This window comes from Pocillopora damicornis, chromosome 1, assembly GCF_964200805.1.
Source record: "Pocillopora damicornis chromosome 1, jaPocDami1.2, whole genome shotgun sequence".
NCBI classification, from domain to species: domain Eukaryota; kingdom Metazoa; phylum Cnidaria; class Anthozoa; order Scleractinia; family Pocilloporidae; genus Pocillopora; species Pocillopora damicornis.
The window spans coordinates 31,231,724-31,255,240 of NC_142670.1; the positions used below are offsets into that span (position 1 = coordinate 31,231,724).

Here is a 23,517-nt window from a genome sequence, read left to right on the forward strand (position 1 = left end):
TCAGTTCCTTTAAAAAAGATGGTGTACTTTTCCCCTCAATATCAGTGAATCACGGGCATGACACATTTGTGTCATTTAATGACAGTGCTTCGATAATCACCTTGCAACGATTACCACACGTCTAGAAATTGACCTCTTTTTTAACCTAGGCGGTATCCTGCAAAAATCTATTTATACTCGCCGCTTTCAAAAGATCCAATGAAAACGCTACAACATGCCAGTCAATTCTTGGCACCCGTCAGGTGTTTTTGTAAATTTACAAAAAAGGCATTTCAGAATTGAGTAAGTTCACCAAATATTTCTTTGATGAATGGATTAGTCTCCCCTGAGGAGAAGTCGCTTTGAATAGGATCTAAAATTCAATGGAAGATGAGTCTCTGTGGGACGCTCGGTAACAAAGTATATTTACTCACAAAGAAAGTGGTTGGTTCTTAACGCAGAAAGGGTAAAATTGTGTCAAACAATTCAATGGATTAGAGGGGATTACGTCGCAAATTATTTGGTGTTTTATGTAAGCCGAGAACAGGTAATCTACTTTGAAGTTTCCTTTATGTTTATCTACGAGCGGGTAGTATATGTACGTCATATACCGGTAACGAAAGGTCAGATGGGCAGATGAAGGTCGACGGACGCTTAAAAATGCATGGGTATTATGTTTCACTCTGCTGCAGGAGTCCACGTAGTGTTTGAAAAGGTCAACAAAGGAAAATATGCTTTAGTCAGCGGTGACAGCGAAGTGTCGATTCCATGCGAGTTTTCCACCGTGAGGTCTCAAAAGAATTTTATCAACAAGAACTGTAAATGACGCGCGTTCGACTCAAGTGATCATTGAAGCATCTTTTCTTCGCCCAGAGATGAGCGTTTCAGCGGATAGTAGCCCGCTTACAAGCGATCCAAACGCAAATAATCTGAAGCAAGGCAGTTTGCTGTTAAGCATTTATGGCTATGCTCCTTTCCCTGGTAAGTTTGTTCACAACTGACATCTATTTGTAAGTAGTTGTTTATAAATTGCGTGGTTTTCACAGACAATGGTACACGAGATTTCGAGAATGGCCTTTCTTTCATCGTCCTTTGATTCTCCCACAAAGAAGAAAAAAATTGCGTGTCTTCTGCCTAAGTGCCCTTAAAGCTTTCGTTTAGCAGAAAAGAAAAAATCGCTTTCCCCTTTTCTCCCAATCGCTAACCAGTTTCGCTGGATTGATTGAAAGCGCACGACGCAAAATGTAACTATAAGCCTAACTCTCTAGTAAGATGTAATGACTGCAACTACATGTATTACTATTATGTATAATGAGCGCCAATTTCGCGGAGTTTAATGGAGAAAAATAATTTTTACAAGCAGCCTTTAGAGAGATCGTAGATACTTTCTTCCCTTTTTTGGTTAAATTTTATTTTGTAATTATCTCTAAATTTCGTGACTTGCCTAATCGTTTGGCCACCTATAGTTGTGAATCTGATAGGTTTCAATGTCTTTGGAACAGCACGCATCATTAGCGGTTTATCACGGTACGATATTTGTACAATGATTTCATTGCGGAGCGTCCCAAAATTCCTTTCAACTTACTCTGTTTCCTACGATAATTGACAAACTTATCTAACACCAACAAATTCTTGAAGTCATGGGTGGAGATATCGGACTGAAGGAATTTTACGGGACATGATTTTCTTTGTCTTTTCCTTTTCGTATTTCCGATAACAGATAGCTGGCGGAGAAGGCAACAACACAACGGAAATTGCCTCTGACGGGTGAATGCGCCTAATTAGCAAGGCCCTCCATCTCTTTTATCTTGGTGGTATAATTTTTAAACTAGACCACAAAAATAGGGCTTCTTTAAGGTGACTGCATTCAAAGTGATTATATCCAGTAAGTCGAGTTTGAGACGCGGTTAACGACGCAATCTGCTTGTGTTACATGGCACAGGGCAGACTAATCGAAGTCCACATTGAGCTATCGAATTTAAGGTTAAACCTTTATCGCTTTTCGTTACGGACGGTTGATAAAACTCCTGTTACGCTAATTGTTCCAACACTAAAGAGCGTGTCATGGCTTTTATCTCAGAGTGCGTCAGGGTTTTTATCTCAGAGTGTCTCAGGTTATCTTGGTTTAACCCGTCGATTCCACTCTGTTGGATCGTCAGCTTGTTTGGCGCCTTCACCGTACACCTAATACTCGTATGGTTTTAGTAAACGGAATTGGGGATAGAAAGGTTGGGGGTTACATTAGCTTGGGAGGAGGGGATGGATAGGTTTGGAAGTGATCAATAATACACTCCTCACCCTTCTCATTTTCACATTGATAAAACACGCAAAAGCAGAATTTGATATAAAAAAAACATCTGAAATTCTCTAATTAAAAGATAATTGGTAATACACTCCTCACGCTTCTTATTTTCACATTGATAAAACACGCAAAAGCAGAATTTGATATAAAAAAAACATCTGAAATTCTCTAATTAAAAGATAATTGGCAATACACTTCTCACGCTTCTTATTTTCACATTGATAAAACACGCAAAAGCAGAATTTGATATTAAAAAAAACATCTGAAATTCTCTAATTAAAAGATAATCACGGTTACCTGAACAACATTCTGTTTATAATTATGTGTTTATCAATCACAATTGTTATGACAAACGTTAATCGATTTAGCATACCAGAAAACTCTTATCAGGTAGCTTTTTTTCCCTGTTCCTTGAGAATACAAAATTAGTCCAGCTTTTTTCTTTATTCTGGATGTCAAAACTTAGCGAAGCAATTCATGGCTAGGTACCTCCTCGATCATTGTTGTTATTACGTGGTCATCTCGATGGCACGCTGCTAAACTAAGTTAATTGCGGAGTCTGTTATATCCTAGAAGATAAGGCTCCTTCTTCCACCATGATACGCATCCACACCTTTTCTTAAAATATTTTGAAAGCTGCATCTGTTCAGTTGTTGATCTCGAAAAACCATGGAGCCTATGACAATATATATTTTGTCCAACATAGTGGAACGAAATTCACCAACGTGTGAAATCCATTAAATAATGGTTAAAAAAAAGAAGCTTTCTCAAAAACTGAAATAACTTGAAGTTTCTTTGTTATCTTACTATCATTTTTATCTTTTATTTTTATCACCGGCCTGACTATGTCGATTTAAAATACTTTATAACACTATTCTCTCTTTGATTTACAGCTTCTACTTCCCCTGCTTCTGAGTTGAAAAAACAAGCTCTTGGAAGATCGAACAGTGTTGGAATTATTGAGAACATCCATACAAAAGCTATTCAATCATCACCCTTGGCGGGCCAAATACACTACGGTAAGAGAAAACACAAGTTGAAAAAAAATTGTCTTAGGAAGTATGAGATTGATTTTTAATGAAAATTGCTTTTCTAAAGGCAGCGATTATGTTAAAACCCCTCTGTTATGCAACACACTGGGATGTAGCCACGTGGCACGTGGCTATCCCTGTTGAGGACGTGAGGTATGTACTGCAGTGTACAACAGGAAGTCGATGAAGTAGACGAGAGCGAGGCATTATTTAGTCGCCCAACCTCTCATGTTGCACCCGCCATTGAAAAAAATGATCGTGAAAGATGATATGGTTTTTACTGGTAAATGATAGGGAAAACAAGGCGTGCCGTGATAACGGTAGGTTTTTTTCGATTGGGTCGTTCTGAAAGGATTAATTATGAGCAGTTTTTCAATAGTATTCATTTCTAGACTTGCCAGTTTTTTTTTAGACATAGTACGCTGTACTGCCCTGGCTTGTAAAAATAGTAATGATTAGTTAAACCTACTCGTTACTTAGCAAAGATTGAGTTACCTTACAGGAGTGGTGCGTGTAGGCGGTAGATGTATTTATATGTAATGGTAGTATTTTTGCACCGAGAACAGCGTTTGCTAATTTTATAGATCTGCATGACATGCAAAGAAAATGTTTTGATTTCCATGGCTTTTGTGCGGGGCTAATTGACGCTGCAAGCACGCGTTATTGTTCAGCATATTCAATTTAATTTTTGAATCATGTAATCGGAAATGAAATAAATGCTGAAAGAACTATTTAAGTGGGCTTGCATTACGCACTCCACCCACTTACCAGCCTTACTGCCCTTTGAGCGCCTTATCTGACTTGCAGAGGCGGATATCGATTATCGTTTACAGAACCGGAACGACCAGAAACGTTATCGTATGGTTAGCATAATCTACCATTTGATTGATGTTATTTACTGACGGTCGTATGCAATGTCTGCTCATCACTTCGATTGGAGTTTTGAAAAAGTAAGGAAAAAAAAACGTAATCTTTCATCATCGCTTGGGCGAATCTTATCGCAATCTGGCAAAGGTACGTACCACCTGGATCTCGGTAACCTGGTACAAGTAATTAACAGTTGGCTGAGAGAATTCCTTGTAAATATATGTCTGAAACCCTGTTCTATTTTGAAATTATCAAAACCTGCCAAGAAAGTCTAAGCCGGTCTTTCTACGGATTTCGCGCGACGAACTGAACGGGATATTCTTTTGCAATATATGTGTTGCCCTTATGTTCTTAATTGCTGCTTAACGAGTTTACGTGGGCTAATAAACGTTACCTCGATTGGTGCAAAATCGTCGCACTTGTAGTGTTGAATTAAGAATTAAAAGCAGGGCGTCTTTTTTCAAGAGTAAGAGCTTTTAAATTTGTGTAAGAATTGGTGTTCTTTCTAGACACTAAACATGTTATCAGACATAAGGTTTTGAGGTCGAGGTTTGATCTGCACCCAGTTAGGCGTAAATCACGCGATCTGCAGTCAACAGTTTGTCTGCTACTCGGTCACTTAGCAACGATGGTCACCTTTCGTTATTATGTTCACCTCATAGACTTCTTTCACAAAAGAATAACTCGTACAGACTAGAGCTAGACTAAGGTGGTATCAATGGATAGGCGATATTGACGCAGACCTAAAGATCCAAGTTGAGGGGAGGAGGGAACGGGTTGCGTCAAGTGTATCATACGCCTTGAGTAACAGAATGCTTTAAGTGGTGCAAAATTTCTGTACTTTTTTCCTCTTTTTTTTCGTTTGGGTTTTAGTTAAGGGTCTTCTTCCTAAAGGATTAATGGCCTCGGCCCTGTGTGTAAAGTAAAAAATGGATTTACAGGGTTGAATGGGTTGAAAATAAAAGCCATGGGGTTTGATATTGTTATGACAAGTTCTTTATCAGTTAAAACGATGTCTTAAAAAATTCACTATGTGATATTGCCTTATGGCCTCTCAATCCGCTTGATGGAAAGATCTGGAAAAGCTTTCTCAAGAGGGTGCTTTATTTGTGGGCAATTTGCCACTGTTGTGTCGATTACTTCGCAACGTTCTTACTGTGCAGCTGAATTTAACTATTCCTTGATGATGCGTTTTTCCTGGAGGAGACGAGCTACTTTTGCAAGTCTATTTGAACGGCTTTACATAACGTGGAAAGCGCAGGTGTCGACCACAGCGCCTTTAATGCATACATGGCACTCTTAGAGCCTTAAATTCTTTTCAGTGAGTAGTATCGATCACGCCGGCCACAAAGGTAGACTAAACGGCTTAGTTCTCCGTGTAGCACACTGAGCTGAAGACAGAACAAGGTCTCGGAAGTAATCAACCAAACAAAACGAAGCCATTGCTCGTGAATAAAATTTTAGCTTGAATACAAAGCATCAAAGGAATCATTTTAAATGGTAAATCTCTACAGCTTAATCACCTAGTTCATAGCAATGAGATTTTTTTACCTATTGATTTTATCACTCACAAAAATGTTCGTATTTTTGAGCTCGACGGTTCCGCTTGTGAGATCTCGCTGTTATTCGCTAAGACAAAATCCGATTAACTCTCAGCAGAATCTTCCTTTGTTATAAAGATCCTACTATTACATAGCAAGCTAATTAAGACAACAACATAACTACCTTATCAACTGGTGTATTTCTTCCAAATGATCTTAATTCCGAGTTAAACCTTGGAGTATCAGACTTATCAGAAATCTTACGTGTATTATAGAAGAAAGAACCGCTTGATCCTTCCTATTCGATTGCGTGGGGTATCGCTTATGGCCCTTCTAAAAGTCGTTTCCTTGTAGTTTCAGATTTATTTGCTTAGCCCCGATTTTTCCATTAGTTTCTTTAAAGCTTATTCAGAGTCTTAAACTGTAATCTTTGACTTAAAAGAAGATCAAAAACAGATCGAATAGAGAATCTTTTATAAAGCTTTTCTTTTAAGGCCTATCAACTGAATTCAACAACGCTAAACGGTGTTTCTTTTCATTTAAGAGGGTCTCCATAGAGTGATGGCTCTCACGACTTACGGTTGAAATTTTGGCCATTTTACGGCTAACGGTTGAAATTTTGGCCATTTTACGGCTGGCGGTTGCAATTTTGGCCGTTTTACGGCTAATGGTTAATATCATAAGACCCTCTTTTAACCCTTTATTGACCAAGACAGAATTTCTCCCAACAATATCAATACAATATCAAGCAGATAAGTGATGAGAATAAAGAAAAGATCACTTTGGGGATAATTAATTGATCTAATACTGAATTCTCTGAAGTAACATTATAAGAATTGTAAAGTTGACCGTACTGGAAAAATTACAAGTTTGATCTGGGAGTTTTAATAGTTAGCGTGGAATCACCCCTGACAAGGGAGGGGTGACTGGGAATGGGAACCAGTCTCTTTCTCCCTCTTTGATTTTTAACTACTTTTTTCCCACTTATTACTTTTTTTTTTTTTTTTTCGGTGACAGAGGTGGGGAATGGATCAGTGTTATGTGGGTTTCTCTAGTATCATTTAGGTCCGCTCTCATATGCTTCGCCATTGGAAATACTTCTTAAGGATTAACTCCATGCGAGTAACCAACATCTTATATCTTCTTACAGTAATACTGCTGAATTATTCATTAAGAGCAGGAGAGAAGGGAAATGATCGCCAACTTATCTAAAAGGATTTGATTGTTCAAGGAATTCTCCTTGTTGGTACTAAAGGGAAGAAGATAAAAAAGTATTAAGAACATGGATAGTAATATTAGCGGTGTAAAAGGTTACATTAATTAAGTTCAGACCACAGGGAAGTCTTTCGTTACACAGCCAATCCCCAAGAAAAGTAATGACTGGGACCTATTTGTTGACACCTTTATAAATAACCATATACAACTGAGACCAGTAAAGTGACACCCAATACCTGCCGTATTGACTTTGGAGCCTTTTTCAATTAGCATAAGGCATTCCCGACGCTACCGACAAAACATGAATATTCAACGCGGTACCCTCAGCGCAATGAACTGTGATCTCCACTCGTATTGTTCGCCGGTAAAAATATCCTTCGCATCACCGATGAGTGGGATTGTTTGGGCCATAAGCACGTTTTAATTACGCGAGCTCCTCTCGAATACAGCGCTTCAACTGTGGTTATTTTTGGCTACAATACTGTTGAGCAAAATCTGTCGAACGACTTCGAGCACTACTCTCAAGAGTAATCTATCTTCACCTCTCATTGGTGTGACAACTTCGATTTAGGTGAGTTGAAATGATTTAGAAAAACCGCATGAAAGAATGGCATTGCACGGGCGTAGTTTTGTAAGCTATGCTAGACATGTCGGCGCAATCAGTCGCTAAATTTTTTTTGAGTACAGTCGTCCTATATTTCCTGTTCAATACCATTGTATGCGCTTTTAGCGTCGAGGGCGAGACGGTGGCCGCTCGGTTCGTTCAAATCGATCATTTACAAAAACGGCCCTCACTTGCCACCGATGAAAACGTGGTTAAATTTGTCTGAATAATCGACAGTTCCGACAAGGAGGCTTAGTTATAAAACTCTTGAATAATCCCAATGTACAGCTGACATTTGAAGAGGTAACAAATGCAGGCTATAATATTACTCGCCTTCTGTGAACTTCGTTACCACGATTGATCGGTATATATATGGTTGATGTTTTTGGATTTTATTGTATGAAATATCGATCAAATGTTTAACTTGGTGAAGCTGGAATCTGCGCTTTCAGGTTTGTGTTTTGCTGTTTATGTTTTGCCTGTCATTTGCGATTTACGCCCAGCGCGGAAAGCAATAATTCACGATATGTGAAATTTTGAGATGCCTTTTTGTTCTTTAACAATATGACGTGTCAAAAAGCAACGAGCTTTCAGGTTTTCTTAAGATCAGGCCTATGTTTCTTGCCGGTGAATTTGCGCTTTCTTCTATGAAAGGACCTACATCGAAGTTTCTAGTCGATGGAAAATGAAATTGAAAATCACTTGGTCTGAAGGGTTTACGGAAAATTTTTGCTCTCCATTATGCAAATGCACAGATAACGTATTGAACTATCAGGGTACTCGTGTTTTGATTTTTAATTGAAAAATAACTTCGTAATTTTAAAATTTTCGCCAGAAAAAAGAAGCGAATTCGACAAAGACAAGATTGGGTCTTTATTGTCACTACGATGCGTCGACCCATCATTCATATTTACATCTGTTTCTCTGAATAGTTGCTGCTGTTCCTAATTGAGTCGCAGTTGGTTGTCATTCATGAACGGGTGCAGCTTATAAACATAGACGGAAAGAATTAAAATCGAAGCAGCAATTCAGATCACCCGTTCGTGGGAAAAAGCGTGACGCACGCTGAGGCAGAATCGAAAGTTAATGTGAATTAAGTGAAAAGCGAAACTGACAAGTGACAATTATTTTACCCCTTCGGTACGGAAGGTCAGATATGTGTTTTCAAACTCAATTTTGTTCGTCATCGTGGATTTCACGGTATCTCGTTATTTTTAAAGTAGCTTAAACTTTATAAAGCCGCGGTATTGGTTATATCAGACCCTTACTCTTCGGTATTGAACGTAAAAGCCTTGTAAGCACCCAATATATGAGATATAGCTCGCGAATTACTCTTGTGTATGCTCCGTAGAACTTATTTATCAGACAGCGAAATAATCCTGCTGTTTACTTTAGGTGCTCTTTGTTACAACCTCGTTTGTTATGATTTTCTTTGGAGTCGAATTTGTTTGCGAAACAGCAGCTTTCGTACACAAACTGACTTCATTCTCTCGGAAACATGACATTTAGTGAATAGGCAGGATTTGGTAAGGATTTGTGCGCATGTTGTCAAAGCTAATAAATCTGCGCAGCAAAATATTGGTTCAGTGTCGTTAATTCATTTAATTCATATTTCACTCGTTAGTAGTCGCACCTTAAAGTATAAACGCAGTAGAGTATGATAATATCACCACAACAAACACCACTAGAATTGATCGCAGTGTACCCTAGAGAGTAGGGTCTTTTTCTGCTCGCTAACCACGCACGCGATGTCATTGCAATAATTTGCCGTAGGTCAAGAATAAGCCTTATTAGTTACCGTACTAAAAAGCCCTTTGGGTTTCTGCTTCTCTGTTCTAGATGCGTCCAAACGAAACAGTTGTTTTGAAATAAGATCCAACGAGATGCCAAAGAGATCTACACCAGGTGAGCGCGAGAGAAAAACGTCCTCTCGTTTATTCCGCTCGATGTCTTTGAGCGGACGCAAGCAGACAAATAAAGATCAGCCCACTGGAGACGATAAGAGGAATTCGGCCATTTCTATATCAGATAATGAAAAAGTCACTGTCCTTAGGGATCACAATGCGCAGCTTTTAGACGAGAAAAACAAAGCCGTGAACGAGTGTGATAAAATGAACAAGGATCTGGTGGATGCTCACGAAAAATTAAAGGAAGCCGAGCGAGAGATCGAAAATTTGAAAGAGTTGTTGAGCACGAAGATAAAGAAAGAATTTGATAACTGCGAGGTGGACGCAAGCGACAAAATAACTCGAATGTCGTATAGTGACCTTGAATTAGAACCTCTGGAGACAAAGGACAATGTAATTTTTCCTTCTAAAGTTGAACACCTCGAGACCACCATTCAAGCAAGCGCTGTTCCACTTCAGAAGACTTCTTCGTGTAAGGAGTGCGAACGTTTGAAACAGTCTCGGATCAAAGCTGTGGTGGAGGCCATCGCTTTGAGGAAGTACGTCAAAAATCTGAACGACGCTCTTTCTGGTGGTGATGCGGATAAACAGAACTTTTTAAACGACGTTCAGAAAAGGCTTATTTCTGCACAAACTGAGAAAGAGGTCGCTTTGGAAGAACTTGCAACAGTTATTGATCAAAGGAATCAGGCAGTTAGAGAAAAGGACAGAGCACTCGAGGAATGGGGAAAAGCAACGGGTAAATGGGAGAATACGTTGGACCAATTAGATTCCCTTGTAAAAGAAATGAACAAGGTAAGAATTCTTTAAACCATGTGTGTGTTTGCGTGTGATGCGCGCGTGTTATCACACAGACACGCGCGCGTTCGAGGCAGTTTAAAGTCAAGTCCCTCTGAGTCGGTTGATTACGTTAAGAAGCAACTTAAGAAAGTGATGATGGCATAGAGGTGGGTTTGACTCTATGATAGAGGAATCAGAGATCTCTCTCCAGGGTGTTTTTGGTTATGAATTTTAGACCAGAGAGAACTGATTGTCTAAAGAATGGCACTAACACGGGTATTTTTTCCGAGAGAAAATGAGGCGTTTTATTCATGCTGATAGCTGTTTCTTATTCTATCTTATGGTGTTTGAAATAACAGTGAAACCACAATGTAACAACGTATTAGGAGTAGTGGTCGGACTTGAAAATACTGATTATATTGAAATAACTGAATGATCAAACCGTGTCCAAAAAGGTTCAACAGTGTCAAAAAAGTTGGCGAGGAAAGTTTATTGAGCCCGTTTTCTCCAACCAGAAAGCTAGTCTTAGAAGTTTACACAGTAAAAGAGTTTCCCTATTTCATTATCTGCCATTTTGTTCACAAACGAATATAAGAAACACTTTAGGTGATGTTTGAAGTATGCAATGGTCGCGCGGTTTTCTTTGAGCAAAGCGGGAAGGAATTTTGGGTACAAAATGTGCGCTTGCACCGTTCAGAAAATGGCCGTCGTTAGAAATTAATCATTCTTAAAAAACCACAGATACGTCCTGATTACTAGACCGGTACTGCATCTTCTCACGTACAGAACGCTCCAATGTTTAGAAATAAAATTATCAACGTGATCATTTGCTTTGCTAGAGTAGGCCCCAGTAGGTTCTTTTCTTTACTCGGCTTTCGAAAACGCGTCTTTCTAGTTGACTCTGTGCCATGTTTAGTTCAAAACTGTACAGTCAGTTTGTATTCCGAACCTCCAATGTCACTTGTATTTGCTGTTTGTAGACCATCTTTGATGGATGTCATGACAAACGCCACAAAAATTCAAAGTATGTTAATGACCATACCACAAGAATGAATTTCACAATAGAATGACTAATTTGTTGCTCTTACATATTAATTATCTCACGATCTAAGCAGAGCAAAACCTATTTGTATTGTTGCCTAACAGATCTTATCATGTACTCTTGTTAATGACACTTTGAAAGAGTGTGAATACAGCGCGATCTGTTCCTTTGTGCAAAGTAAGGTTTTGTGGCTTTTGATATTTTGCCTTCGGCGGGGGATTCCTTTCGGCATGCAACGATGCTTGGAAGAAAGCACGCACAACTTTCGATGTATAATATGAAAAGTTAGGTTTTTATTTTGATGTGCAATGCGTTTCAGTTTCAATATGTTACCACGTTTCGTATTGGATGAGTTATATATCGTTAGATGGCGAGACTGATTCAAAATTATACTAACGGTTTGTGATCGCTTTATCATAGTAGATTGGTTTTGTTACAAACTCATTGTCGCAACAAGTTTGTGCATACCAAAATTTTTAGCCTGAATGTAAAACTTCCAAAAATGAATCTTGAGCAAATGATATCATCGCAATTTGTTGATCAAATGTTGAAAAAAAAAACAGATAGATCAATTGTAAAAAAGATAAGAAGTGTAATTAAGCCAAGGTACTCGTAATAACTCCAGTTACGGTAGCTTAGACTTGCATAATCAATGAGAGCTTGAAGAAGTCTTTCATGATAGTCCTCCAAGTTAAGTTTAAGTATCGGAAGATGTTAGACAAAGGTTCCCTCTTTATTCTTTGGGTTACGTCCCACATCTCCCTGAGGTGATTGGAAGCATGCGGCAGTCCTTTTTCTAATATAGAGGCTAATAGCGAAGCGAACAAATATTAACTTGTCAGGAACCTATGTGAGCACCTCATTAAGCCCCTTTCAGTCGGTACAAATGTAAATACGTAAAGTTTTATCTGAAAAGGAGTTGTATAGAAATCTAGAACGACTTGTGTTCAATTGAGGGTCTGCATGTAGCACACTTATTCATAGGTCAGTTAGTGACTTATTTGCCTACCATCACGATGACTAGTCCAATAACCATGTCAGTTAATCAGCCAGTTACACAGCTAGTCATGAACCCAGTCATTCATTCCGTCAGTGAATTAATTTTGCAATTAATTGACCATTAATGTGTCAATATGGCAGCATGTGGGCTAGTCCGTCCATTGATGAGTTGGTCAGTCAGTCAGGGAGCCAGTCAAGCAGTCAGTCATTCACAAAGTCAATCTGTGGGTCTGTCAGCCAGTCATTTGATCATTACTCAGTCAGTCGGTCTGTCATCCATTTGTTATCATCCTTGTTAGTTATTCATAAGTTTTCGTTGCATTCTGTTTGCAGGTGAAAGCAGAACGCGATGATCTTACCAACAAGCTAAAGAGAAAAGAGGAAGCCTTAGAGAGAGTCAAGCAGGAGACATCTTTGTTATCTGAGCAGATCGAAGTCACGAAGCAAGATTCAAATGACTCCATAGAAGAAGAAGAAAATATTACCTTCAGGGACAGATCCGAGAACACACAATCTGTAAGAAAATTGAGCACTGAACTCACAAAGGCTCAGCAACGAAATTTTGAAATGGACGCTAGAGTAACATCACTAGAGGAGAAATCAGAGACTTTTAAGAGGGAAAGAGACCATGCGAAGGAACAGTGGAGGCAGTCTGTGAAGGAACGAAAGAGGTTACATCGGGAGATTGCTTGCATTGTTCAAGCTAGGGACGAAGCAATACAAAAATGTTTTTCCACCGCAGAACAATTAGAAAAACTGAAAGAGGAGTATAATCACTTGCTGAACCGGTTAGCAAAAACCGGTTTGAGTGCGAACAACACTAGTGAACTGTCAATTCCGTGTTCTCTCAAGGAGTGTAAATTTTGTGCGGGTGATTCCGGTGGAGGACTTGAGGTAATAGTTTATCATCTTCCTTATGCAATGTCAATGAAGGCGTCGTTGAAGCCAAAAAAAAAAATGTAAACGAGACAGGTCTCCTCCCCCCCCCCCCCCCCCCCCTCAATCGACCCATAATAGCTATAGCTATCTTCTTTCTTCTGGTTCCAGGGGAGAGAATTCTTTTTTAGAGTTCGGCTCTTTTTCCTCCATAAGGCTAAATTAACATTTATCTACCATGCGAATAATTATAAAATTTGACCTTTACTTGTACTTAGCACCCTACTTCGTGATAGTGTGACCTTAACCAGTATATTTGATGCCCTTTATTGCCATTTGAAAATTTCTAATATTCTTTTCCATTTAGTCTCCAGAGACGTCATTCACCGAAAGTGAAGAAATTCGTGTAACTTTAGAAAAGGTTTGTTGATATGTGAGCACCTCTGGTTGTACATATAACATAGGAAGGCTTGATATCAGCTTGTCTGGAAGGCACTAAAATTGTTGTCAGGCTGATTTGAAGGCAATGGCGATGAATGTCATTGTGGTATGGAGCGATAAAGTACCAGACAAAACGACGTTGGAGGCCAAAATGCTTCCCGCAGATTTTTAGCATTTCACAAAGTAATATCAGTATCCATATTCTCCATACTCTTCTACAAAACTTTCCTTTAGTACTGACTGGGAGAATTTGATTAATAATGGTAATAGGACCGAGTGGAGTCCAATTCGGTCTGTAATCATACGAGTGATTAACAAAATTGGATGACCAGGAAGCGGGAGTCCGATTTGTTTATCACAAGTATGATTACAGACAGAATTGAACGACAAGAAATCCTGTTCCCAATTAATCATAACTATTTCAATTTCCGAAAAAACAAATACGCCTAAAACAAATATCTCTAATGGAGACATTATCTTTAGTTCAAAATTCCTTCATTTTGGAGATTGCCTTTTTTTCCTTTGGATAAGTGGTTGTTGCTATGGTTATTGTGATCAATTCTATGATTGGTGGATTCAGCTGAGTGGACCTAGTATGATTGGCTGCTTCAACTGCCCGATTACAGTTGTCCGATTACAGCTAGCTGTCCGATTACAACTGTTTGATTATAACTGTACAGAGTGATTAGTGATATATAAAGCAGCTGATGCACCAATCGCATTTCAGGAAATTTTAATGATTAGGATTAGTTATATAATTTTGTTAGGTTGAGGATCATTTCCTTAATTCTCGTGATCTTATTGTATGATTCAGCAGTAAAACCGTGAGGAGAAGTTAGATGCTGGTCACCCTTAGGGTTTATAGGGTTGACTGACATAACATGCGTTCTTCATTACGAAAAGGCCAGAAAAAGAAGTAAGGGATGGTATTTTTCTTTGTAATTTAGGATGATCCATTGGACTCTATCAAATTGGCCCGAGTTTCCATGAATGGAAGATCTTTTACCGCGATAATTGATGTTGACAAGGGTTTAGGGAGCGCGAGGAACATAAGGTAATTAATGCTTATATTTAGCTTATTGCTTGACTGATTTAGTTGATTACACGTAGTTTATTGATAGATAGATTTTAAAATCTTCTTTTCATCGGTGTTCTACATTTTTAACCAACCCAACAAGGCTCCACTGCGTTTGGGTTGTTAGTTCCCACAAACCCCTCGAGTTCGAGAGGTTAAAAACAGGAAGTAAAGAAAGACGCTGTACTCTGGTGTTAAAAAAAAAATTTCAAATTGTCAAAAAGGTATAAGGAAAGGAGGAGCACGCAGCTCGTTCGTACGGAACATTTGAATTGTGAAATTGAACGATGAAATGTTACTGCATCTTTCAATAACTTACGAACTTACGAGTTTCAGAATCAAAGTCTTTTTTTTTTTTTGGTGATAGTGGTGCTATTAATTATAATCGAAACGAACTTCTAAGAGCACAAAATAAAGAGTCGATCAAAATCTGTCAGTCGGAATGTGAGAACAAAATACTATGAAACAGTGCCCTCCTTACCTCTTGAAAGATCATGTTGTGTACCTCACGAGAGGCATAAAGCACAGTGACTAAAGGTAGCTAATGTTTTTTTTCCATTGATGCGAATTCTAGCACTATAGTATACTTTGTTACGAGAAGAAAAGTAAAATGGCTGATGAACATTATTTTTTTTTAATTTTTAGAAAATATGACGAGATCGTCTCCATCAACGATATTCCAGTAACAGAGGGTGACCAAAACCTGGTGAGATCTTTACTGGATGGAGCTCTTACCACACTCAATATGGTGAGCCTGGGGGCAATTTGTGCGCCTCCTTCTGTGTGAGATTGCTGAGTAATAGGGAAACATCTGTCATATTTAGTGTCGAGTTTGTGCTACAGAGCGTGGCAAGAAAGGCAAAGTGCAAGGAACGGAAAATTTACTAACCCATATGACCAATGTTGTACCTCTTGATACAAACATAAAGTAATTGTGAGTTATTCATCGTTCTGCTTATGACGTTTCTCAGGTTCTCAAGCGGCAAATTGGGACATACCAGTTAAGCTTTGACTTGGACCTCAAAGCACCGAAGAAATCTAAAGTCGGTAAGTGTAGTAGTCATCTTTCTATAGAAAGTAGACTTCACTTATGTGCAGTAATTGCAATTTCGCGCACATTACTGAAGGAATGATTTCCATTGAAAAAGAGAGACAATTGCCCAAAACAAGTGGTGTTCATAACTGCAACGATCGCTTACATATTCTTTTCTTCAACCGCAGTTCACATATATGATTTTCATATGTTTACAGTCATTTATTCACCACCTTGTGGGTTTATTTGAACTAAACATAATAACCAGCTCCCAGTTGGCTTGTTAGCTCAGTTTCTAGAGCGCTGCACCGGTATCGCAGAGCCGGGTCATGGGTTCAAATCCCGTACAGGCCTGAATCTTTTAAGGTCCTATTTTCACAATTACTTAATTAGTGTTTATAACTGCGAGGATCGCTTCCTTATTCGTTCTTCAACTGCAGTTCACGTATATGATTTTCACATATTTTCATTTACTCTGTGTGCATATGAATTGTTTTAAAGGTTGTAAGGTATGAATTCAAACAGATATTCCGTACCTTTACTCTCCTCCTGCTTACTCAGTCCTTATTACATAACATCGCTAAACTTAACTCTGACAGAGATTCACAACTTTCCTGAAATTTGATGCGGACTAAACAGTTATTTGTTTACATCTTCTAGGTCTTGGTTTCGAATGCGGGTTATATGTAAAAGATTTAAAGCATGGTTTTATTTCAGAGGATCAGAACAGTCTGAAAATTGGAGATTACGTCATGAAGGTATTGACTTAAACTAATTTAAATTTTAACATTCTGCGCCCACATACATATACATGCATACATATACTTTATTTATGCTCGAATTTCACAGTGTAGCTGTAGAGCTAATATCTTGGAGAAAAAAAGCTAAAATAAAATAAAATATGCTATATTACAATTCCAATATTATTTATAAACTATATACAACATTATGCATGCAGAGGGAAATATAACTTGTAGATCTACCGTGGAAAAGCTTCGTATATGAGGATCTCCTGCTTGAATTCTTGAAAATTTCATGTTTTGTAAGTGTCTGGGGGAGAGTTCCATATTTTGCTAGCTACTTATGAAAAAGAGTGTAGACCGTAAGTCGTTGTTTTTGGGTTGGGAAGGGCCAGGATATGATTTCCGCCCAAAATGTAGGATGAAGACCTTACGGTGAACATATCTTTTAAATAACATGGATAATTTGTAAATAACAGACTCATATAACGTGATCATGAAGTTCTGGAGGCGTCTAATGAATAGAGATTTTAAGTTAACTTTGCTTAGTAAAATGTCATATGGAGAGCTGTAGTCCTGTAGTATAAAAGGGCAAAAGTGAAAAATTTGTCCCGGGGTATTATTATTGTACAATTAAACATTGCACTCATTGCATTGAAATCTTACCATTCATTTCCTGTTTACTCATCTAGGTCAATGGAAAACACCTTGATAAGATAATCGCTTCCTCGTTGGAAAAGGTTACCAAGAAGTCTGGAGACAAACTGAAGCTTCACGTCACTAGAACGATCTCAGGAAAACCTATGGCATGTGAGTTCAAGGTACAGTAAGATCTATTTCTCCTTTGTGGTGTTGATCTTTTTTTTGATGTAAAATGGAAAGATAAAAAGAGATTTCTGAAAACCTTTATTACGGGCGTGGTACAAAAAAGAAAAGCGAGAATTCGAACCACAGCCAGATTCGATTTCGCGTTCAGATGATACAGCGAACTTTTATTGTTGTCAGCAAGCTGAATAGTGTGCTGTAGGTTCATGTAAGGGAAACGAATTTCAAGAAATTTTCGACTCATCAGTTTTGCGATCTTTTTCACTAGTAGCCTTTTTGACGTTAACAACATGAACAATGAAACTCTGACTCGTTTTCATGCTCTTTTTGTTTCCTGAAGCATCTTCTAAACTCTCCGCTTTCGTTCGACTTCGTTTAAAAGGCGAGGCTTTCTTCTTCGTTATTTTACAACCGATAAAATTTACGATTTATGTCACATTTTTTTTCTCGCTTCCATTTAGCCGACGAGTTATACTGACTCCGAATCTGACACTGTCGTACTAAGACGCCTCTCACGCGGTAATGGCGACAATCGACTGTCACTCATATCAAATGACAGCTCAATATCACGTGACTCCAAATTTTCTTACAACTCAAGCCTTGGCTCCATGAGCTCAAACAATGATTCGTCTCTGGCTGATTCGAGCTCGGATCTCTATGGCAACAGATTCACTGGGTATGGCCTCTTTATGCCCGACCGGCATCGAACTCCAACGACCATCTACAGCCCTTCGTCTGACACTCAATTAGAAACGATTGTCGCAGATGATTGGCCGGACGTAGGGACTGGGAACGATTCTCAGACTTCCACGGATGCAAAGGAAAGCGATTCGCATAATCATAGCACTCTAAAACCCAACATTCGATCACCAATGAACCGAAAGTTTGTTAGCACGTCGCAACTGCAGTCGGGAACGTTTTTGACGCCAATGGGTGCAGATGGAACATTAGTTCGGGCTCAGTCGACCATCACTGCTGTTCGCGTGGACGATGATGGGTTGACTTCTAACTTATCGAAATCCTCTACATGTGGAACGATTGTTCCACTGGGAAGAAGGTAATTAGAATTAAGATCTTCCACGATTCTGACCCTCTGCTCCTTAAAATGTTGCATGCGATTGTCAAGTGTGAAATTAATTTGAAACCGTCTTCATATGCCTTAAAGCGTGGTTTGGTTTCAGAAAAAAATTCAAGGATAGGAAGAACCGAATATTTCACTCGTTCCATTTCGAAGGAGTATCACTGAATTATCCTCAAATACCATATAGTTTGAGATGAAATCGTAATTTAGAATGGTTAGTAACGGTCTTCAAAGTTTTTTCGCAAAGTAGTTTGTTGCACAAGCCAGTTAACAAAACAGATCTTCTTAATCAGCGTGTTACAACTCGGCAGCTACAAAACAAAAACAAGAACAAAATATTCTCTCAATATAACTAGGAAATTTGAGCAGTAATGCTCTTTGAATCGTGCTAAAAATTAACGAAAGTTAGTACGGTAATTTTTTACAAGGCAGAGAAAAGTCATGTTCGTATGTTGCTCACTTTTACTATGTCAACCCCAAGAATGACCAAAATGAATTTCTTCCTACAATGTCCATTAATTCGCAAGCAGAAAAGTAACTAGAAGAAAGAAAAATATCAATCAGGGAAAATCATTGGATTTCATACCTAATTCTCAGATAAAAATTATTAGAAATGTAAAGCAGACAGTAGGGAGAATTGTTTTTCAGATCTTGGAAATGAAAAAAACTAGTAACTAATCCCGCTTGTCTCTTCCCAGTCCTCGTATAATGCGGTTCGAGAAGAAATCGTTGGATGGCCTGGGAGTAGAAGTCTCTGGTGGTTACCGTGTAGGTATTTACGTCATCGAATTACAGGAGAACTCAATCTGTAAGGCCGTTGGCCTTCAAGTTGGAGATAGGCTACTGAAGGTAAAAAATGAAAATTTTTTTGTATTGTTTTTCTCTCCCTGTTTTATATTTGGTGTTTCTATAAACAAATAATAAAAAGATGAAAAAGTTTATTTGATATTAGTGTGATGTTTGTGAGGGAGTATTTACTTTAATGTCTTGAATGACGGAGAAACTTAGTCAAAGCTGAATTGATGTATGAGCTCAAATTTGTATTGCATCTCTTACCCTTTAGCTTAACAGTTACGATCTCACCAGAGCGACCCTGGATCACGCCACACGGATTGTTCGTCTTTTACGCACGTGCACGTATATCAGAATCGAGGCTCAACAAGTGTTAAGTAAGTCTCACATCACATCTACCATCTTTACTGCTATTAAAGGTTGTAATGGTCGAGTAGCTTCAGGATGTGAGTGAAGTGCTCGTGCTGCGTTTTGGGAGGGGAAGCACAATGCCCCCCATCCCTGTCCCGCTTCGTCTCAGCTGGTTTGTAAAAGCCAGGTCCGGGACGTCGACGAAGAGTCCGAACAACTGGTTCATAATTTTTACAATTATCTGAAATGGAAATATTAAGAGTAGTCACAATTGGGAATATAGTTAAGCGCTACTCAAAGTTTGATGCTGCCTCTCAGCTCTTCAAATCACAAATTTTTCCACTGAACGTCACTCTGTTTCTCTCTTATTACTTTTTCTTTTTCTCGTGCTTTCATCATTCCTTCAAATTTCACACACGAGCATCGTTCTTGGATGTATAGGGGCAACGTGATCCAATTTATCGACTTTCTTTAAGTTAAATCGCTAAATCATCGGTTAGTTTGTGTTATTCTGTTTAGATCTAATCAAGCAATTACTCTTACATTAGATTACGAGGAGGTCCTTGGAGACAAACCCTACGATTCGCTTTATGTCAGGTGGGTAAATAGAGAGCGTAGAGGCGACTTTTGACCCTTTAACTCCCAAGATCTCATAAGTGATTCTCCTTACTGTCTACCATACAATTTATATGATGTTAGTTTGGAGAACTTGGAATTGGATCAACCAATAATCCCCTAATTGATATTTTTCTTAATTCTAATTAGTCGTCTGCTTGATATTGTACCGGTTAAAGTGTGAAAAGAGTTAACTTTTGACAATCTCGAGGTGGTTTAATGTGTGGAAGACAGAAGTGGCGCAAAATTACGAGCGCAAATCACGCCTCTGGGAGCCAATAAAATTCCGTGATTTTGAAATGTTGTATCTATTGACAAAATTCCCCTCTCCCATCCACCATATTCCTGTAGACATTTCCAATTCGAAAGAGTTGCGTGACATTCAAAGTTCAAGGTCACGAGATATTAACAATTCAATAGAACTGTACAATAAGTCAGATGATGGTTTAAAAGGGTGTATCTCCGATCTTCTTCCGTACAGGACAATTCACCCTTATAAGGCAATGGCTCCGGACGAACTAAGTTTTACTGTTGGAGAAACATTGCACGTGATAAACACGCGCGCAAATTACGATCAGGCGAGACAGAGCTGGAAGTGGGTGGCTCAGCGTGCGAGGAAGGACGGGAAGGTTCTCGAGGAAGGACTGGTGCCCTGCATGGGAAGGTAAACACGATTGATGACTTTACTAACAAGAATGCAAGCCACAAAGTTTTGACAAACCTTTCCTATTTGCGGAGCACAGAGTTGGTGAAAGACTGAAGGCAACTTCAAAATGATACATTTAGAATTAACTACCTTTAAATTTGGGGCAATTTTAAAAAGTAGATTTTGAACAATTTAAAGTAGCGGTAAATACGCGGAAAAAATAACTGGCTCATCAAGCAATAGGTTGTAGAAGATAGAAAGGAAGAATCGGTGTACAATTAGGAAAAATTAAAAAGAGAAAAAATTATGGAGTGGTGGCTAGAGTAAAAGGATAGTCGTGGGCTGCCATTGGTTTTTTTTTAGCTCTGACAGGTTGAAAATTCGAAACAAAATGGTCGAAGGCATTGTCAAAAATGCAAACACACTTGGAAACATCTTGACGAGACCATGTATAATATTTTAGCCGGCACCATAAATGTTGATGATCTTTAACTTAAAGTTAACTCGTTGTGAACCAACTGATCAATTTTAAATTATTTGCGTAATTTTGTGCTTTTTCATCAGTATTCCAGAACATGTAGAGTCTGCTGTTCTGACGCAAACTTTTCAGCGGTTTGAATCTGAGTCAGAGGAACAGATGAGTGATGACGCACCATCCACGTTGAAGAGAGCGTCAACTGAACGTCGCAGTATCATACAGCGATACCGCAAACTCATGAAACGCGAGAGTAGAGATTTACCCAACAACACTGATGAAAACGGTGAGAGCAGACTTCCTTGGCAATTGCTTATAGCTCAAACTTTTCATCGACATGGTATCGACGCCGATTTAAAGTACTTTTTATTTCAATATTGCATGCTTTAATTCGCTTTCAATATGCCGATATCTCCGCAAAACGAAAAAGAAACATCACTGCAATTTCCCTCTATTTATTTATTTTTTATAGTTTCGCAGTTCTCTTGGCCATTAACGCGGGAAGAATAGATCCTTCTTTCTTTGAGTCCCTTCATGCCGTCATGGAAGTAGATTTAATATTTGCAGGAACAGTCGATCTCCCGTGATCACCTTTTTACACATACGGTGATAAGATCACTAAATAAGTCTGTCAGAAGTAACCTCATAGTTATATGGCGTAGAATGCCTTTTAAATCTTTTACTTCGTGACTTGATGGCAATTGTTTGCCCAAGGTTCCAAAATGCTCGGTTGTGGGGTAGATAAAGCCAAAGTTAAGACCTATGTAGTAAGGATTTACCTATTGTACGTAAGGATTTCACCTATAAAAGTAATTTTTTCCCAGGATTTTTTGAAAGGATAAGAATACTCCAGACGTTGGATAAAATTAGGGTTAGTTGCACTTTTCAACATACTGCATTTTCTCCTTCCTAGGTAATACAAACAAAGTGACTTTCTACGAAATCCTTAGCAAGATTTCAGACTGATTGTCAGCGATGTTTGATCGCCCCAAGATCATGATGGTTACCTTTTTTAACAAAAGTTCACCAACGGATGAGCCCATGACAGACTGTTGATCTGAAACCATCATAGAACAATCGGCTTAAACGGTGCAGTTCGGCATATTCGGTGCATTGTCCTCGTTCGACATGGCATCAACAGTAAGAAGAGAAGAAAGACCGGAATTGTTTAAGAGCGACATACATTTAATATTAACTTATTCGTTAGTTACTAAAACGCGGTACAGGTAAGCGCATGTTATTGTTAATGAACGTTAGTGCAAAATGCCCATTTTCATATCTTTATTGTTGTTTCCCTTGGAAAGAACAATATCAGCTAGCCATTGAAAAAACAGTGCGAAATATTTATAACGATGCTAAGATCCATCATTTCGGGTACTTAGATTAAGGTATCAGTAAGAGAGCAAAAAGTTACAAATGTCCATTGACAAGAGACAAATACAAGATCAAAAGAAAGAGTAGGCTGACGTTCATCATGGTCTGTTAAGATTCCTTCTGTCTCACTTTGAAAATTAGACCCTCTATTATGGTGTGATTACCAAGTAACCATAACTGATGATACTGTAATCCTCCTGAGTATTTAATCATAAGATAAGCATCACAAAAATAGTTTGTGTAATGGCGTAGGTAATATAGATTATTTGCATGTAATGAAATTCTGAACTATTTGTCTTAAGAAAATCGCTTAGTTATATATTTGATAAGTAGCACGCCCGTTTGGCCTTGGAAATTCTGTCAACGTAAGCCATGAATTAGGACAGCCATAGAGGGGAAGATCACCAATAATATAACTTATTTAACGAGTGTCACTCTGCATATAACAATCTTGATATTCCCATCTCTCTATTCCAAAGATTTCAATCTCCCTAAACGTGTGGCACGTATCAGAGAGTTATGTAATCCATATCGTTAATAGTACCTTTCCCTTTGCCGAAGATGGTTGCACTTAAAATGACAAATCAGAATATTTATAGGATCTTCATTGTTTCAATGCATATTTCCTCCTCTTAATATAGATGATATGACAAATGCATGTTGTCCGACCATAACATAGGTAATATAAGAATTTTTAATCGAAATTACAACTTTTCCATAGAAAATATGTTTTCCATCGGTCATATCTCATTAAGTTTATATTTTAGAAGTTTCTTTGAGTAAATGTCGAAAAGTGAAAAAGAGAAAGTTTTTTATAAACAAGAAGATGTATAGTAATAATTTAAGTTCTTCCTCTTAGTTGTATTTGTTCTTGTTATCCTTATTTTACGGGATACATAAAAAATGAGGATTATTTTTACAGTTAA

At 38.4% G+C, this 23,517-nt stretch overlaps 1 protein-coding gene across 4 annotated transcripts; it reads left to right on the top strand.

Annotated features, from left to right (window-relative positions):
• Positions 1 to 605: 605 nt before the first annotated feature.
• LOC113682197 (uncharacterized) lies at positions 606 to 23,517 on the top strand. 4 transcript variants are annotated; one of them, XM_089189467.1, is made up of 17 exons: positions 606 to 960; positions 3,175 to 3,300; positions 9,379 to 10,241; positions 12,601 to 13,161; positions 13,511 to 13,564; positions 14,532 to 14,638; positions 15,305 to 15,407; positions 15,631 to 15,706; positions 16,353 to 16,450; positions 17,125 to 17,253; positions 17,719 to 18,314; positions 19,037 to 19,187; positions 19,402 to 19,507; positions 20,030 to 20,078; positions 20,578 to 20,760; positions 21,307 to 21,503; positions 22,131 to 23,517. In XM_089189467.1, the coding sequence occupies exons 1-17, from the start codon at positions 855 to 857 to the stop codon at positions 22,181 to 22,183; spliced, it is 3,558 nt and encodes a 1,185-aa protein (XP_089045593.1). In that variant the 5' UTR covers positions 606 to 854; the 3' UTR covers positions 22,184 to 23,517. The 4 variants fall into 4 exon arrangements, with proteins under 4 accessions (XP_089045593.1, XP_089045599.1, XP_089045595.1 ...); XM_089189473.1 differs by lacking the exons at positions 606 to 960; positions 3,175 to 3,300 and adding an exon at positions 6,871 to 7,506; XM_089189469.1 differs by lacking the exons at positions 606 to 960; positions 3,175 to 3,300 and adding an exon at positions 7,642 to 7,991.